The 18,005-nt window shown below is 37.0% G+C and overlaps 3 protein-coding genes across 8 annotated transcripts in view; 1 reads left to right on the top strand and 2 right to left on the bottom strand.

The window, feature by feature from the left end:
- The window catches only part of LOC108048520 (WAS/WASL-interacting protein family member 1), a 77,044-nt gene extending 74,893 nt beyond the window's left edge, over positions 1-2,151 (bottom strand). For 5 of the 6 annotated variants that reach the window (XR_006417631.1, XM_044460227.1, XM_044460228.1 and 2 more), the window contains exon 1: positions 1,254-2,068. Coding sequence is in view for 1 of the 6 variants with exons in the window: in XM_017129290.2 (XP_016984779.1) it covers positions 1,952-2,037 (86 nt within the window). In the remaining 5 variants the exon portion in view is untranslated. Of the gene's footprint in view, positions 1-1,253 lie in introns of all 6 variants that reach the window. The other variant, XM_017129290.2, reaches the window with a different exon arrangement.
- A 1,147-nt stretch (positions 2,152-3,298) lies between these two features.
- LOC108048736 (integrin beta-nu) lies at positions 3,299-7,770 on the top strand. The gene is made up of 6 exons (XM_017129615.2): positions 3,299-3,482; positions 3,540-3,616; positions 3,914-4,100; positions 5,369-6,119; positions 6,259-6,454; positions 6,610-7,770. The coding sequence occupies exons 1-6, from the start codon at positions 3,395-3,397 to the stop codon at positions 7,708-7,710; spliced, it is 2,400 nt and encodes a 799-aa protein (XP_016985104.1). The 5' UTR covers positions 3,299-3,394; the 3' UTR covers positions 7,711-7,770.
- Positions 7,771-7,872: 102 nt separating this feature from the next.
- LOC108048939 (estradiol 17-beta-dehydrogenase 11) overlaps positions 7,873-18,005 on the bottom strand; it is a 16,587-nt gene continuing 6,454 nt past the window's right edge. The window contains exons 3-9 of the mRNA XM_017129949.2: positions 14,134-14,287; positions 13,938-14,062; positions 10,247-10,357; positions 10,056-10,181; positions 9,873-9,994; positions 9,684-9,800; positions 7,873-8,678 (exon numbers count right to left, since the gene is read on the bottom strand). Coding sequence (XP_016985438.1) covers positions 8,450-8,678; positions 9,684-9,800; positions 9,873-9,994; positions 10,056-10,181; positions 10,247-10,357; positions 13,938-14,062; positions 14,134-14,287 — 984 coding nt within the window. The 3' untranslated portion in view covers positions 7,873-8,449. The remainder of the gene's footprint in view (positions 8,679-9,683; positions 9,801-9,872; positions 9,995-10,055; positions 10,182-10,246; positions 10,358-13,937; positions 14,063-14,133; positions 14,288-18,005) is intronic.

Here is an 18,005-nt window from a genome sequence, read left to right as displayed (position 1 = left end):
TCTATACCTTGTGAAAATTGTTATATTTTATTCCTCTTTAATTATATATACCAATAAAAATACTTTATTAAACTAGGTTTCCAAGCTTAACAACTTTAATGTATTTTGCTGCTGAACTACAAATCTTTTTTTGTGTCAAACTACTTGGCCTAATTCTTTCTCATTTAGAGCAGCTTCCAAATGTGAATTCTTCCTCTATTTTTATGGCTCCCGCTTTGTCCTTGTGTCATGCGGCAGGACATTAGGCAGGCAAATCACGTAAATTATGACCGGGCCACTATAATTTCTTATCGCCGGGACATGATTTCAAATGATAGACTGCGGAAAAGACTGGAATAAAGGCATCTCAGGGCCTGGGGCGAAGATTTTAGTAGGCGCGACAAGTTTTTTTTATGCTTCTCGCAGGAGGAGATGAAGGAGGAGGAGGAGGCCTAAGGAGGTGGACTGCAATTGGCAACTGGCGCAACGCATAAATTGAGAATTTTTATCTAATCCGCGGCATCTGGGAGACGCGTACATTAGCTGGCACCAGTCTGTCCTGTCCTGGCCCGTCTGGTCTTGTACACTCTGGACGGGGCTCTCTGGTCCGCTTTTCGGATCGAATCGCTGCGAGTCTCTGGGACTGGCCAAAAAGCAGCGCCTGCGACTACGACGACAATCGACAGGCAATAAATCACCCAAAGTTGCCAAAGAAATTTATGTGCAGCAGATTAGGATCGCGAAAAGCGTCATTAGAATAAATTTTCATTGGAAAATGAGCGCCCGGCCAAGTGAAGCAAACGAATTGATGAGAAACAACTCTGTTCAATTCAAGTTGCAATAATTATGAGTTATAGAATTTGGCCATTTCGTTAAGAAATTGCCCATACTTAATTTATGTTATGTTTTAACTTATAATTTAGCCTTTAAAGTACGCTAAAAAAATCAGAAAAATTGCATATTCAGTGTCTAGGAATACTGTCTTGTGCCGTTATAATTCAAAATGATATTTACTTCAATTTTGGATAATTGGGAATTATAAAGCGCTATTAAAAAATAATGCAGGCAAATGTTGCTGCCAATATTCTTTTAAACACATCTTGAATTAATTATATTTTTACATTTTAAAATTGTATTATTATCATGACAACAAAATGTTGTTGTTCAAAGCGCAGTTTTAGCTAGGTTAAATTTAATTATTGAACTTGCCAAAATTATATTATAAAGAATAAATAAAAAAAATTTTTTTTTGGAAAACTCAAGCTTTGACTTACCATTTGCCGTCTTCTTCTTGTTCGTCTGCCGCTGCTTCTTCTTCTAGACTCCCGTTCTTTATCTTTCAGGACATTAATGATTAATCCCAGCGTCGTCTGCTCTCCTTTATAGCATTTTGTTGTTTTTTTTTGGCTGTTGTTGCTGTGCGTGTGCCGTTATTGGCGGTATAATCCAATAATCCAACACGAAAGAGCGTGTGAAGTAGAAATTGCAAAAACTAGAGAGACACACGCACATACACACACATAGGCACAGCCACCCACACACGCACACTGTTTTGCCGCTTTGTTTAGTAAATTAAACTTTTCACTTTCCTCAGCCAGGAAAAACGAAAATGGGCAATTTTCTTATTTTGTTTCGATTTGTTTCGTTTTTTTCTCTCCTAAGTTTTCCTGCTTTCTTTTCGTATTTTTCAAATCACAAAAACACAGAGCGATGGCAAACGCAACAACAACAACGTACACAAAACAAAAGCAAATGCACGACGCCAGCAACAACAACAAAGCGCCGCCGTAGTACACAAAAAATTCCTTTTTCGCTGCGCGTCGTCTCCTTGTATATATGTATGTATTTTTTTGTATTCCACGGAGCAATTCTATTTTGCTTTTCTTTTTTTATTAATGACTTTTTCACCTTTTGATTTTTTTTGCCGCACTTGGATTTGACTGCATATTTTATCTCTCTGTCGCACACTCACCGTTTAATTGGGAAAAACACACACGATCTCGTCAATTGGTCGCGTAATTGTCGCCGCTCATTTGGTAAACATTTGGAGTTTTTCATCCGATTTTCCGCTAAAAACACAAAAAAGCGAAACTTCGCGATCCGCTCCAAAAGTTGAACCGTTCCGATTGAAAAAGAGAACAACAATGAAGAGCGCGGAGAGCAGTAATGGTGGAGCGGGGGAGAGAGTCAGAGACTGATTAGTGTGACTGTAGCTTGTTTTGGCTAAATATACCATCCGGCGAGAGTGCAAGAGAACAAGTTTTGCTGGCAGTGAACTGCTCAGTGTTACCAATCGGATATAAGCCACCCTCGAAATTCGCGTGTAAAAACCAAAAAATAACTTATTTATTCTTAGTTGATAACTTAAACACATTTTTTAGCATTATGATTGATAATAACTTTCGTTAAATTTTTGTATTGTCATATCGCAAGGCTGTTTTCACCCGACGGGTTTCCCTGTCTAGTATTTTATACCCAGCTTATGGGGGACACATGAGCACAAAGATTTAAGAATTATTAAAGCGATAAACATATTAAGTTTTTACATTTTTACAGGTCTGAAGAAATATAGATATATATTATAATATATTAAAGCTTTATGCGCTTGAGAACCTACCATGCAATAAAGACCGGGTACTTTAAACGCTCGCGTTTATTTTTAGTATTTTCGGTGACTGACAATCTCTGATTGTTACAAAACTTAGAATTTCGTTAATTTTGTAACGTTTGGTACGTTCCTATGTTTTTGGATAGCCAACTAATAAAACTAACAAATTATCATCTTCTAAAATATTAAAAAGCAAAGTGAAGCCTACATAAAGTGTTGAATGTAGTACTCGACAAACATTCAAATCCGTTACAACTTAAAATATTTTTAAAAAAATTAACAAAAACTTCATTTTTAGTCCATTCTGGGTAGTATTAAATCATTTATTCTTGCGCTTCTGTAAAAAACTTATTATCAAATCAAAAAAATTAAATTTTGAGCATTTTTATGAAAATTTTATAACTCAACTGCAAACAGTTAAATATGTCCAAAAATGATCACCAGTAATAAAGTTTTCAAAAACAAAAAGTGTAAAGATGAAAGACTAAGTCAACAAGTGAAAGTGATTTGTTTTTATTTATTATCACTCTCTCGCTTAATAATAACTCGTATGCCTCTCTTTGATAGTGCCATTTTTTCTATCAAAATATTTGTCCAACAACTTCCCACATTTTTTACCATGCTCACCCGATAAGATAACACATATAGAAGTAAAACGAGCGGAGCAAATCAACGATTTTCGTACTGAACAAATATTAGTTGCGCTGGACTTTCAAAGCCGAACGGTTGGATGCTTCCATAGAGAAAATAAATATAAATTAGAAGCGTTATCGGAAAAATTGGAAATTACGTTCAAATAGTAAGGAAATGACGTCACTGGGCAAACAAGTGTTTTTATGGATTTGCTTGCTCTTTCTAATTGTGGGGATCTCTCATTCGGAAGCTGATTCTATTGGTTTGTAACCCATCAACGTTACATAATGCTATCTAATTCGCCATCTTTCTCCCGCAGATGATCAATGCAAGCACGCGGACAGCTGTGAGAGGTGTTTATCCGCTCACCTGGAATGCGCCTGGTGTACAGACAAGGTGAGTGTGAGCGAGATGACATTAATAAACCAAAAAAGATCCTTGTTAGGGTTGCCAGCTTAAAAAGGTATATTTCAAGAAGTAGACTAAAGATGTTAAACAATGATCAGTTGGATACAACAAATTGTATATTCCAAAATCAAAATATTTATTTCTGCAGTTCAAATTCATAATTCCCTTCTATTCCGGTTTATTTAAAAAAAATATATAAGTTGATGAATTCTGTAACGTCAGGCAAAACTGCGATGATCCTTGTGACCACAATAATGATTAATCTGAACTCTGACCCTCTTTCAGGAATATCAAATAGGCTATCGCTGCCTCTCTCGCTCGCTACTTCTTCAGTACAACTGCAGTGAGACGGATATATACGAGAATCAGCCGGTTTTAGATCTCCTCCAGGATAAACCTCTGAAGGACTATGAAACTAGCGGTCAGGCGGTCCAGGTTACACCGCAAAGGGCATACCTCAAGTTGGTCAAAGGTGTGTTTTGTTCATTATTTTATTCAGTTATCTTATCAAATGTGTGTCACCACATGGCTAGCCCCCTCCATTTCTCACCTTATATTTATTTCTTTATCAAGTGTGTCAGTGTTTCTCTTTCCCTACTTCGTATTTGCTTTGCTGATTTGTTCCACATCATTTTCAAACATTTTGTTTTGTGTCCACGCCTCGCTTATCAGCATTTTGTGGTTGTCACATCATCTTGCTCTTGCTATTGTATTTGGCGTGGGAATACCTCTATACACATCCCTTTCCATCCCTCCTTCTCTGTCTATTGGTTCATTGAACCTACTTTATATACGTTGATTATTAAATTTAGGTTCTCGACGTTCAAATATGAATCATAAAAATGTTGTAATTATTTATTTTACTTACCATTTTGTAATTTTTGTTGTACAAATTTTTGTTATATAATTATTAAACACATAGAGCTCGGAGGTAATGTTTTAAAATAGGTTTCTCATTACTGACTATTTTAATTGATTGACATGATCCTAGTATGAAGAAATGAGAAATCACTTTACTGGGACCTTAATATGTTCTTCATCATAATAAAGATAAATATATCTCAATTGAAGTGGTGTTGAGTTCAGCCTTAATCAATCCACATTTTTATGTCTGTCAATAATTTGCCAACTCAAACAGCTTGTTAACCAATTTCATAACCATTTACATCGCTTAAGAGACGATCGCAGTCCGCTTAAGAACTACTGAAAAGCCACTAATTAAGGTCGAAAAAGTGGTGTAAAAAACCTGGATAAATTACACACTTAAGGATTACAAGGAACCCAAACATTTAGTCTGGGTGTGAACTGGCTCAAGTTTTAATGAATGGTTACCACTCACTGAGAAAAATATCTTTAAAAGATCGAGGATAAGAAATATCCTATCAATACTCACCTAATTCATTCAATTTTAATGCAATACAATTTATTATAGTTACACCTAATAACTTAATCCTTTTTGGATATAATGATATTAACTTAAGGATGCTGATTATGTTGATTTCTTATTCGGAGATTGTTATAAAAATAGATTGTTTGTTATAAATATGATTCCCTATCAATCTTTATTATTGACAGTATTTTTCATTCACTGTACAAATTAAATGGGTGCGGAATCTAGACCAGACTGGTTTCTCTTTATGTAGATGTGTCAGCCCATAAAACAGCTCATAAACCAGGTTGCCTTTAACGGGTGCATAGTAAACCGATCTATAACTTTTACCCCCTTTTTGTGTCCCACAGGAAACACGCAACGCATCAAACTGAGCTATAGAACAGCACGCAATAATCCACTCGACTTGTACGTGTTGATGGACCTCACCTGGACAATGAGGGACGACAAGGAGACCCTAGTGGAGCTGGGAGCGCAGCTCAGCCAGACCCTTAAAAATTTAACGGGCAACTATCGGCTGGGATTTGGTTCATTTGCGGATAAGCCAACTCTACCTATGATTCTACCGCAAAATAGGGAAAATCCCTGTGCTCCAGAGCGGGATACATGTGAACCCACCTATGGATATAGACATCACTTATCCTTAACCGATCATATTCCCGCTTTTACCTCGGCAGTGGCTAACAGTAAGATCACGGGAAATTTGGATAATCTCGAAGGAGGATTGGATGCTCTGATGCAGGTGATAGGGTGTCCCAAAGAAATCGGTTGGAAGCAGCAAGCCAGAAAGGTTGTCATCCTGGTAACCGATGGTTTTATGCATATAGCGGGGGATGGACTCTTAGCTGGTATTACCCAGCGCAATGATAAGCAGTGCCATCTGAATAATGCAGGTGAGTATACCGGTTCCTTGGAGTACGATTATCCCTCGCTGGAAGAGATCTATCGGGAGTTACTTCGCCGCAAAATCAGTGTGATATTTGCTGTCACAAAGGAAGTGGTAAGCAGCTATAGGGAACTCAGTGCCTTGATGAAGGAAATCAGTTATGTGGACATACTAAGTGCAGATTCTTCTAATATCTTGGAACTGATTAATAAGAGGTGCGTTAGAGAGACCTAATATACTAAACAATATTCTAAACAAATCATAATCTGCTTAAATCGAATTATGCTCTGTTTCAAATATGATTTTGCATATAATCCGATATCTACCAATATATATTTTGTCTTTATTTTTTAGTTACGAGAGGTTAATCCAGCGCACTCAGTTCGCCGATAACAGTCCGGACTTTATTGATATGGTTTACTATACGGATTGTGGTGGACAGTTTCCCAATTTAAGAAAACGGAATTTCTGCAATAATGTCAGCCTGGGCAAAGAGATTGATTTCTATGTGGATGTCACACTCAAGAAGTATCCAGACAATAAAATTTATGTGAGTAAGATAATAAAAGAACTATATGTGTGATATTAATTTGATTTTTAAATTACTTAAGATATTGAACACAAAGTAAAGATAAATTAGTATAAATTGATTTATATATTTTATCAGTTATATTTTTATGATATTATTTTCATATTTTTTTGTAGACCCACAAGATCCGCGTAGAGGAGACCTCTTTGAGCGAGTATATGGACCTGGATGTGGAGCTGCAGCGACCTTGTCCTTGCCAGGAAACTCCGGATCCGGAAAACGAAGAAGGGCGCTTCCGGTGCGAGAACCAGGGCTATATGTATTGCGGAATGTGCAACTGCGATAAGGGATGGACCGGCACCTTTTGCACCTGTCCCACGGATGCCACAAATGTCACCAGTAATGAAGCTCTGCTCCAGAAATGCCGACAACCATTGCAGGATAAAACCACCTCCCCCTTGGTTTGCTCCAATCACGGGGACTGTGATTGCGGAAGTTGCCTGTGTGATCCTGGATTTACGGGTCCTTTTTGTGAGTGTCGTGAGTGCATCGATTGCGATGAGTCGCGTGCAGATTGCTTTTGTGGCCAGTGTGTTTGCAAATACGGATGGTCGGGAACTAGATGCAATTGCGCCGAGGATACGGATGCCTGTCTAGCACCCACAGGCGAAATTTGTTCGCAGCGTGGAGCTTGTGACTGCGGAGAGTGCCAGTGTGAGGAGCCATTTTTCGGAAAATTCTGCGAAATCGATCTGGAAAAGGATAACAAACTATGTCAGTTCTATGAGCCCTGTGTTACCTGCTTAATTGAACAAAAACAAGGAATGGGTGCTTGTGAAAATTTGAGTGAAGTATGCACTAGTTTGGATAGGCAAGAGCACTTCACCTACTCGTTTGTCCACGAATTGGATCCCGAGAAGGACCATTGTTTGGTGCGAATTGTGAACAAACATGGCATCCAATGTGACAGCTTCTTTGTCTACCAGGTTATCGACCATTCCAATTTTTTGACCATCCAAGCAGTTAACTGCGAGCCCCTGGATTATGTGGCCCTTTTTGGATTTATATCGGGCTTTACCCTTTTGATTGGATTACTACTTATTTTCTTGATTTTGTGGTGCATTCGAAGAAAGGATGCGATGGAGTATGCGAAATTTTTAGAGGAGCAGAAGACTTGTGTGCGACAAGAGAATCCAATTTACAGGGATCCTGTGGGAAGGTACGAAGTGCCCAAGGCACTAAGTGTCAAGTACGATGAGAATCCATTTGCTAGTTGATACAAGTTCAGTGATTTTAAAGAAATTCGTATTAATTTCTTATATTTCAGTACTTCTGTAAAGACCAAAGTATTAATCCTAAGAATTTGTTATAAGTATTCATCAAATGTATGGTTTTAAGTCCACTGTAAAGCTTTGAAGAACAAAAAACACTTTTTTAAGTTCAATTGTTTTTATATAATATATTTATAACATACATTTTTTATTACAAAAATTAAATGGTTTTTATAATAATTCGTATATAAGATCTAAGCTAAATTATCTATGAATTTGTTATAGCTAAAAAAAGTAGATTTTTAACAAAGTTAGTGTTTAGTTTCGAATTGGACAATTCCGTTGAGCAAAAGTTTTGATTGCATTCGTATAAGTAGAAAAATAATGGCTTAAGACTTGGTTTATATAAAACAGGCTGTTAAAAATAAGTGATGACTACTGGCAAATCGGAAATGCAAAACATTACCTTAACATAAAAACGTACACTTAAGAGGCATTACAAAAATACAATTCGATTAATTAAGGCTAAACGCTTTCCCCTTCATTCTACTTTAACTAAATGTAATATCACTAGATTTGTAGCTTAGATTTAGTAAATGGTTCCTCGCAGCGAAAAATGCCAAAAACACGAAATTCAATTACACATGCTCGTAACTCCACGCTCATAAAATGCACACATCGTTGGAAAAAAAAGTATAATGTGGAAATAAGAACAGGAGTGGGTGGTGTGGCGTTTGTTGGGCGCTCAAAGGACACGCTCCCCCAGCGACGGTGTCCTTTGGATGAGCATCGAGGGTGGCTTCGCCGGCAGGGTAACGCTACTTAGCTCAGCATCCAGAGCGGCGATGTGGGCGGCCGACTTCGAGTTGGAGTTGAGCGGTACGGGGGCGGCTATGGAGCTGGGCAGGCCGTGGGGGGAGGCATCGGGCACCAGGCGCTTCAGCAAACCACCCACGCAGCCCCAGGGGAAGGTCCTGCGAAAATACAAAGAGATGGGGTGAGCAAAGGTGGGCCAAGGCAAAGGTAAATATTATGCATTATTTAAGAGAAACACATTAAAGCGAGACCATTAGGCATGGTAATGGGGACCGAGGGGGTCCGCTATGATTTTGTGTGGGGGGCTCTAACTACACTTAAGTCAAAAGCTTTCATTTACTTGACTTCAAACCCAATTTTCATATTCTTACATATTTTTTAATAGTTTCCTAATAAATTTCTATGATTAAATGTTATTTCTTGCTTTAAATAATTTTCTTTTACTCAAAAGCTTACTAATTTAAAAATTATTTAATTGAAATTAGTTATACAATTTGTTTACGAACTTAAGAATTTTTTATAGTGTACATAGCTGAATGAATGAGCATTTCCCGCATGGGTTTGCGTTTTATCATATTTTTTGATGGGGTAGATAAAGATGTGGTCATGCTTTTAAAAACGAAGATTTTCCACATTTTATTGGGAGTGCCACAAATTGTACCCATTAAAGTTTTATTGCAAGCATAGAACTTCGGAATGTTAGCCATTAGTCAGCGAAATGATATCTTTGAATGGGTAAAGTTCTTATGACTTTAAGGCTTTTGATTTATTTTTAAGCGGATTATTAAATAAACCTGCAGCTAACCATATTTTATTTAAGGCTAGAAATATTTATAAATAAGTTAAATAGTACAAAACAAATTTAATAAACTAAATTTATTAAAATAAATTACTCCTTTATTTCTATCAATTTCTCTTTATAAAATAGAACCCATAATTAAATCAAAAGTAGCTGCAACACCTGCAACCCTTTCTCACTTCCACATATGATTTATTTTCCCGCTTGACAGGGAACACTGCCATTAAAAAAACTCAAATTAAAATATTCAAGTCAAGCATTTCCCATTAGGGGGCTACAAGCCCCTTACAACCATTATGGCGCCTAATTAAGTGCGGCAAATTATCATTATTAGGCTGGGGCGAAAGTCCATTTGTTTACTTACCACTTGAAGGAGAGGAGGATCTTCAGGAAGCCGGGAATGACGGCCAGTTTCTCGTTCTTTCTGATGGCCGAAATGACACGATCGGCCACATCGTTGGGATTCAGTGTGGGGACCCATCTGCAATCATTTACCAAGTCAAAATGTCAGTTCTCGTGGATCGGGAGAGGCAGTTGAACGGATGGCACTCACCTGGCATTCACGTCGTCGAACATGCCAGTGGCCTGGATGAAGAAGGGGCAGATGCAGGTGGTTCGGATGTTCGTATGTCCAAGGACTTCCAGCTCCAGCCTCAAAGCCTCATCAAAGCCAACCTGTAATTATCGATAACTCATGGAGGGGGGAATCACGAGGGTAGAAATAAAGCAAACTCACCGCTGCGAATTTACTCGCACAGTAATCGACCAATTTGCTAATGCCCACATGGCCGGCCAGCGAGGCGATCGTGGCAATGTGTCCTCGATCATTCTCAATCATTTTGGGCAGAAACGCTTTTGTCGTCTGCAACATTGAAACACTGGCATTAGCATCCACATTCTGGCCGCAGAGTGGTTTTATGGACTTACCCAAAAGTGTGCCATGACATTCACATTGAACGACCGCTCGATCAGATGGTCAGGTGTGTCCAAAAGGTGCAAGCCCGATACAACGCCCGCATTGTTGATCAGCATTGTGATCTGTAATGTTAACAAAATGTAGTCAAACTTTAGTAGGGAAAATATGTAATTAAGTACAGTGGGTTAATAAAGAAGATTACAAAGCCTTTCAGAAATTATACGAATTAAATTTAGCAAGAATTTAGCAAATGTCGAATAATAAGTAAACACATCTTAAACAAGAAAGGAAAGCTAACTTCGGGCGGAGCCGAAGTTAATATACCCTTGCAGAATATTCTATAAATTATATTCTCCAAAATTATTCATTTGATGTATTCTTAATACTCATAAAAAGTCCCAACTTCCTAACTTTAAAAACACCAAAGTTATGACATTTCCAATCGTTCAGTTATATGGCAGCTATAAGATATAGTCGGCCGATCCTTATGAAATTTGGTAGGTCGGATTGATTGGCCAAAAATAAAACCCATAGAAAATCCCAACTTCCTAACATTAAAAACACCAAAGTTATGGCTTTTTCGATCGTTCAGTTATATGGCAGCTATATGATATAGTCACCCGATCCGGCTCGTTCCGACTTATATACTACCTGCAATAGAAAGACAACTTTTGGGAAAGTTTAAAGCAGATAGCTTTAAAACTGAGGGACTAGTTTGCGTAGAAACGGACGGACGGACGGACAGACGGACATGGCTAGATCGACTCTCCTGGTGATGCTGATCAAGAATATATATACTTTATAGGGTCGGAAATGTCTCCTTCACTGCGTTGCAAACTTTTGACTGAAATTATAATACCCTCTGCAAGGGTATAAAAAGAATCAAGTTTTATATTGCACCTTACAGAACCAGTCAAAACAGAACAAAATTTATGTTTATTATAATTAAGCCCATTATTTCTACCAAGAAAAAAATATTAAATCATGATAAATGTAGTAAATAGTATTAAATTGACAAAGTAAAAAATATTTTTTGGTTTAAATTTAGAAAAATGTAAAACTGTATCGCAAAATAACTTAATACAATGTAATACTCTCAAAAACAATTAGCTCAATTTATTGTAGTCCAAAGAAACTTAGAGAAACATACACATTTACTTAGATAATTTGAAATGTTGCCTTAATGGAAAATTGTTGTCGCCTAAATGGCCAGCAGACATTGCCAAAAATCTTGCCAGCAATTTGCATATTGCGTAACTTGTTGTGCTACTAACACCGAAATGCCAAAAAAATATGTTTATTCTCGACTTGTTTGACTATCTGGTAAAATGCCTTAAAGGCGTGGACTTGCTTAAGTCAGTCGTTTTGGTATTTTATAAGTTATTTGATTTACGACCTGCCTAGAAAATAAATTTGAATTGCAGTTTTTCGTGTCTAATTTCCTTTTTGGAGCCTAACAAATTTTGTAAGAATTTGCAGTAAAGTTTTCCTTGAAACTTCCGCAAGCTTCGTAGATTTATTATTTTCCCAATAAGTGAAATCCTTCAAATGGCAGCCAACCATAATGTCGAGCATGTCAAGGTCTAAATGCGAATAATGTAAGATGCTTGAAAAACTTAAGTAACAATAGCTCGCACACTTTGTCCCCCTTGGACCTACATATCCGATTACAGATGGTGGTTAAATAAGTTAACAACAAGTGCACAACAGTGATCCGATTTGAGGGCGAGTTCAAGTGCAATTGGTGTGTGGGGCAGGGGCAGGTCATACATTGCGTATGAGCGATTTCGAATTTGCCCCGCTGTAACCGGGCAAAAACATTTAACGAGGCGTGCATTAAGCAAAAACAACAGCGTCGAACCATTAAAACCAAACAACAACATCGTCGGGCCATTAAAAAATATTAAATGTAATATTTCAGAGGGCTGCTAGTAATAGTAAAACTGAAAGAAAAAACAACAACAGAATTGGAACCTAAAAAAAGACAGCAAAAAGCAGCGCGTCATCTGCATAACGCATGACTTACTAAGCAGTTAATTTTTTTTGTTTTTTTATTTTGTGTATAGCCACTGGTTTTTATCTTTATTTATTTTTTGTGACTTTCAGGTTCAACGATGTTGCCGCTGTCATTATATAACTCTTTCAAAATGATGGCTCCGTTTGTTTTTCTCTTCACTTTTTGTGTTGTGTTCTTGTTGCTTGCTTTTTTATGCTTGAATTTCTGACATAATTTTAACCACTTTTCCATCGTTTTTCAACTGAAGTTATAATTTCAGCAAATAATTTGGGGGTTTTGGCAGTTCAGTAAACTTTGGAAATTGACCTGGCCATGCATGAAAAATCTTTTAATGATAGCATTAGATGCTTGTGGCAACCATTTTGGAGCATTTAAATGTCTTTGTGTAAATGGTGAAGCTTGGAGGATTATTATGTAATTTAATTTAAATTGAAAGTGGTTGAGAAAAAAGAAATACAATTTTGTTAAAAAACGTAAGTAAATTGAAAATTAAAGAATAACAAAATGAAGAAAGTATACAAATACATATTTTTAAAGAAAGATACAAAAAGAAGATACTATGTAGATAACTGGATAAAATATTGCTATTTATAAATAAAAAATGTTCGCTTTCCAAACAAAGCGAAAAAAACAATTGCCTGATTTTCATTCATTAAACTTTATTTGTTCTTGTGAGTAATATCTAATTACTCTTCCTATAATTAACGGATTACCTCAACCTTGACTATTCACTTACTCATTAACCAAGCTCATGTTTGTACAACGTGAGCAAAGTTCTAATTGAAAGAACAAAGCTAAGCACCAAAAAAGAAAATCTCCATAATTAGCAAGTAAATTGATTTAAACAGCATTGTGAAAAGTCACAAAAGCTTAAAAGTTTGAGGATTATTTTGAATATCACTTGCATTTCTGAAGTGCCTGGAAACTGCCCCAGATTGTGATAAATGAGCAGATCGAATGCGAAGTGGCAACCAGTTTGCAGAAGACCGGATTGGACTTGGCTTCTGCCTTTTTTTCCTGCCGTTTGTGTAATGTGCAACAATTTCTCAAGGTTGCCGCAACGATGACGATGCGCTCATGCATACAAATTTTTTTCTCTCCGCCCTGGCTTCGCTTTAAATTTATGACATGAATATGCATAAATGTGTTGCTACGGGGTGTGGCAGTCACTGTAGCAACTCTTGGATGGTGCCGGCTTACATGTGTTCCGCGCTCTTAAGACGACGCTGAGTTCTGGCCAGCATAAAAGCCATTAAACGCCCCTCAACAAACAATTATATGACGACTAGTCTGATGCCACATTAGGCGGTCGACTGTAAACAGCAATTACTGGACTTTTATGCTTCAATTCCCGCACGCACTTTCCTACAGCCTTTCCCCATGAATTGAGAAACTATGAAAAATATTGGATCATTGACGTGTCACTAAAAAATACCTTTCTTGTTCGTTTATATATTGTGTTTTGATCAAAATGGTTGCTTTTACAGAATTCTCTTCTTTCAGATATCTTTTAAAAACTGTATGAACTATGAATCTTTTTATCACCTTAGATAATTTTTATCACCAATAATTTTTTACATAATTTAATAATGTTTGTCTTAGAAAATATCATAAATTAAAATGATATTATAAATAATAGTTAAAGCAACAAAAGTCATGTATTTAAAAAATATATTTGTACTTACATCACCGACTTCTTCTCTGATGACATCGGCCGCCTTGTAGACCTCTTCCTTTTTGGAGATATCCACCACATAGCCCTTGCAATAGCCGCCTGCTTCTTCAACGATTTCGACGGTTTCCGCAATGCCTGTAATAGCAATGGTTTACAACACAATTATTTAATATGCCTCTCGTATGCCGCATCATTCGGGAACTCACCCTTCTTGTTAATGTCCCAGATAACGACCTTGGTTCCCATCTTTCCCAGTCTCTCGGCCAGCAGGCGACCCAGTCCATTGCCACCACCTGTGATCAATGCAATGTCTGTGTTGAGCTCCTTTTCGGGATAGCCGAAGGCTATATAGTAAAGATCCTGGAAGCGACAGAAAATTGAATTTAATTAAAGGAGAGCTATAATTACTTTTTAGGAAGAGTTAATTAAATATCCATTTGGCAAGGGTTCCGTAGACTATTTATGTCTGTTGTAGTTCATAGAAATTTTGTTTATGGTGTGAGGGTATATTTATTTGTACTCTTTTATCTCCTTTCCTACAACCAAAGCTTAAATTATTAACGTTACTAACCCGGTTTTATTTAAAAAAAAGGCAGACAGTGCCTTTATAAATATTTATTTATTTATATTTACAAAATGTATGATTTTAATCAAAAATTACAAAACCAAGAACATTCTTATAAAACAAGTTTCATCTCACCTAATCACATAAATAACCTATTAAATATTCTGTAAAATATGTTAATCACCGAATTTCCATTCAGCAAAAATAAAACCATAAAATTTCTATCTTTCTCTTTATGCTACGCTATGCAAATGAGTTCGTTGCTTAAGTCTTTTGTTTTCTCGTCTCATTCATTTCCTATATGTACACCAAAAAACAGATCCGAGTCACGCGTATGCAAATAGAGACAAATTCAAAGTTTACACAATACTCAAAAGGAAGCCCAAACAAAGTGTAAAATTGTAAACAACTTTTGCCACTTGGCATCTGCGTGTTAATAGACCACAATTTGCCGCCTTGAAAAACTATTGAAGGCGGCAGTGGGCGAGGCGAGTAGTTCACCTCAATTGCCCCGCAATTAATTGATACATGTAGGTAGTCGAAAATTTGCACAAACATTTTCTGCTCGTTTAGTGTCAATAAGCTGTCAAAATTTATGACCATCGCGCCTCCTTTGCGGCCGAAAAGAAAAAGTGCACGAAAGGGAAAGGCAAAACAAAAGACTGAGGCGGCGAACTTAATATTTAACATGTTGCACAGTAGCACTTTCTGCGTTGCACGCGGGGGCATCCCATAAATTTTCATGCCACACGCGAACCTGCTGCCAGCGATTCGCCCCATCCGCTCAGGGCACCTGGTCTCTTGGGTTTGGCTTTGCACCTGAAACAGAACCGGGGTTTCAGCCAGGTCCGGCAAGCGTGTCCAATTATTTTGACATTAACAATGAATGTGTCGCAACTTTGTCTTTTTATACCCTCAAAAAAGGTGGCATATTCTTATTTAAATATATTTCGAATACATATATATGTTCAAAAAACGGTAGAACATCAATGTCATTCACAAATTATTTACCTAATGTAACCCAAGAAGTCCAACGTTTTTTTTTTAAATTGGAATGTAAAATATCATTGTCATGATTGTTATTCATATGCTTGGAATATGTTTAAATTTAGTTTGATTTGAAACAATTTTAATGTATTAATATTTAATAAATGTTTTTCTTGATTTAGGATCAATATATTTTTAAGAATATCTTAAAAACGGCTAGGGTATATCGACATCGGAGCTTTTTTTAAAACACCTTCCCTTCTTTTGTTTCGCAAACGTTTTCCTGTCTCTTCGAAAAAATGGTATCATAAATTATACAAAATTAATCAAAGGAAACTTGTTACCGGTGTCTTGGGCGGGTTGATGTTGCTGACAACAATGATGATGAGTTGCTTTTGGCCCTTTTATTTCCATGCTGTTGCTGCCAGCTCGTTGACAGACATTTTGTCACATAATTTAACATGCAATGTGCTCTTTTCTCAGCTCAACTCAAATAACAAGGACAGGAAGCGCGCAATTATAATTTATACATAATACGATAATCAACATAATGGGAGCAGCGATTTCTTTTCATGTTAAGGCATGACATAAAAGGCAGAAATATGCAAATTGAAATCGAATTTAGTTGGCAAGAATGAAAGAGAAAGATTTGCCGCAAGATCACGGAAACTTTTCAAGCCTTTTGTTTAGACAAATGTAAATTTTGCAGACAAGTTTTAGACTTTTGCCGTGTCATTTAAGAATTTGTTTGTCTGGCTGAAATGTTTCCCCACGAACATGCCGAGTCAGCATCAAATTCATTCAGCTGGGTTTACTGGTCTCATAGCATTAGTCGCTTTTTTGTCGTCTGTCTTCTGATTTGCCGGTGATTGTCAAGGTCCAAGCTTTGACCTTTGTAAGCCACGGAAGGCCACAAAATCGGATTGATCTTGGATGCACTGATTTTGATTTGATTGACTTGCGTTAAGCGATTGGAAAATTTTCAAAGGTCTTTGCCATTAGAAAATGATAAATGGTTATTTTATTTGGTAACGGAAATTTGTTCATGATGGGGCGAGAAACTAAACAAGTTAATTATAGATGCATTTGATAATTACATGGCAGCTTACAAGAGTGGAAAATTATTTACATTTGAAGGTTGTATTTTAGGTTTCCATGTTATAAATTTGAATTTACATATGATTTTACAGTTCCAGGGTCGTATAGATCGGATTTTGTATCTCAGATTAATTCGTATTTTAACTTTATATTGGAGTTATATAAAATATAACTTGTTTACGCCTTCTACATTTATGTGAATTTACCCAAGACAACTGAGCAAACATCCTTAGCGTTAACATACAAAAATCTAACAATAATTGACCCAAGTTGCACAAATGGCGGAATGTGTTTAGTTCATTAGAGCTATTTAAACATTAATTAACATGAAATGGGAAGCCCCCTCATTAGTGAATATGTGTGGAATTCTCTCGGCTCTGCAGATTGCGAAAATCTTGCATAAGTTATGCAAACCAAATGCCAAATGGCTGATCTCTGGATCTCGAACTCCTCTCGCGCTCAGACTTCTAAGGCGTTGAGCCGGCTGTGTTATTTCCATTCCCGCCATCATCATCATCATCATCATCATCAGTGGTAGCTCTGCTCTTAGCCAGTAATCAAATGTTTGCAGACCAGAGTCAATGGAAAAACTTGTTTCTCTGAGAGCGCTCAGTTCCAAGATAATTGCGAAAATATCAATAAGCCGAAGTCGCCACCGCCTGGTTAACATGGTTAAGGTAGTTAACGTGGTTCTAGAGCCGGCCGAAAGTGAAACCGAATACCACAAGCTGGCGGTCTCTTGCCCAACCCCAAAAAAAGCTTGATATCGCACACACTCGCACCTGCTGTCGGTTAAATTGGCTCCAATTTTGGCCACTTTTTGAGAGTCGAGTGGAAAATACACAGTGGCTTTGAGTGCATTTTGTGTGAGTGAGCCAAAAACAAAAGACTTAAGGCACGAACTTGCCACAAAACATTGTAAACGCCGGTGTTGCAATGCTGCCAATGCACAAACACTTGGTTGACGTCGACAGCCAGTCCGCCCCCCCTTCTCCCAACCCCTCCCCGCCCCTTGGCCACCTCTTTGAATGACCTTCTTCACCGAATCGCTTTGAAACTAGACACAGACACCGACAGTTGCAATAAAAACGAAAAAAGCTACAGCGGCAATATTAAATGCATTGAAGTTTGGTTTCTTTGCATTTTATATACACTTTCTATTAAGCTAATAGATTTTTTCAAAAATGTATCTATAATTAGAAAGGGACAATTTCAAATTCTTCGACGAATAATCTCTTTGCATTTTAAGTAAGCATCAGTTTTAGATTAATTTTGTAATTGTGTTCCAATTTTTAAATAAACATATCATTTATGAACTTTAAAAGAAGGTTTCATTTCTATTTATCATTTAACAAATGATTCATGCATCATTTAACGTTTTATTATATTGTTTTATTAATTTCTCATAGTGAGTTATAATTTTGTAAT

This window comes from Drosophila rhopaloa, unplaced genomic scaffold, assembly GCF_018152115.1.
Source record: "Drosophila rhopaloa isolate 14029-0021.01 unplaced genomic scaffold, ASM1815211v1 contig_2, whole genome shotgun sequence".
Taxonomy (NCBI): Eukaryota; Metazoa; Arthropoda; class Insecta; order Diptera; family Drosophilidae; genus Drosophila; species Drosophila rhopaloa.
This window is presented reverse-complemented; position numbering and strand designations above follow the sequence as displayed.

Excerpts from the sequence above, each read along its gene's own strand:
- LOC108048736 (XM_017129615.2), top strand. The coding sequence starts at position 3,395 with ATGACGTCACTGGGCAAACAAGTGTTTTTATGGATTTGCTTGCTCTTT. Across the intron at positions 3,483-3,539 it reads TTCGGAAGCTGATTCTATTG|ATGATCAATGCAAGCACGCG; the intron begins GTTTGTAACCCA and ends TTTCTCCCGCAG. Across the intron at positions 6,120-6,258 it reads TTGGAACTGATTAATAAGAG|TTACGAGAGGTTAATCCAGC; the intron begins GTGCGTTAGAGA and ends TTTATTTTTTAG.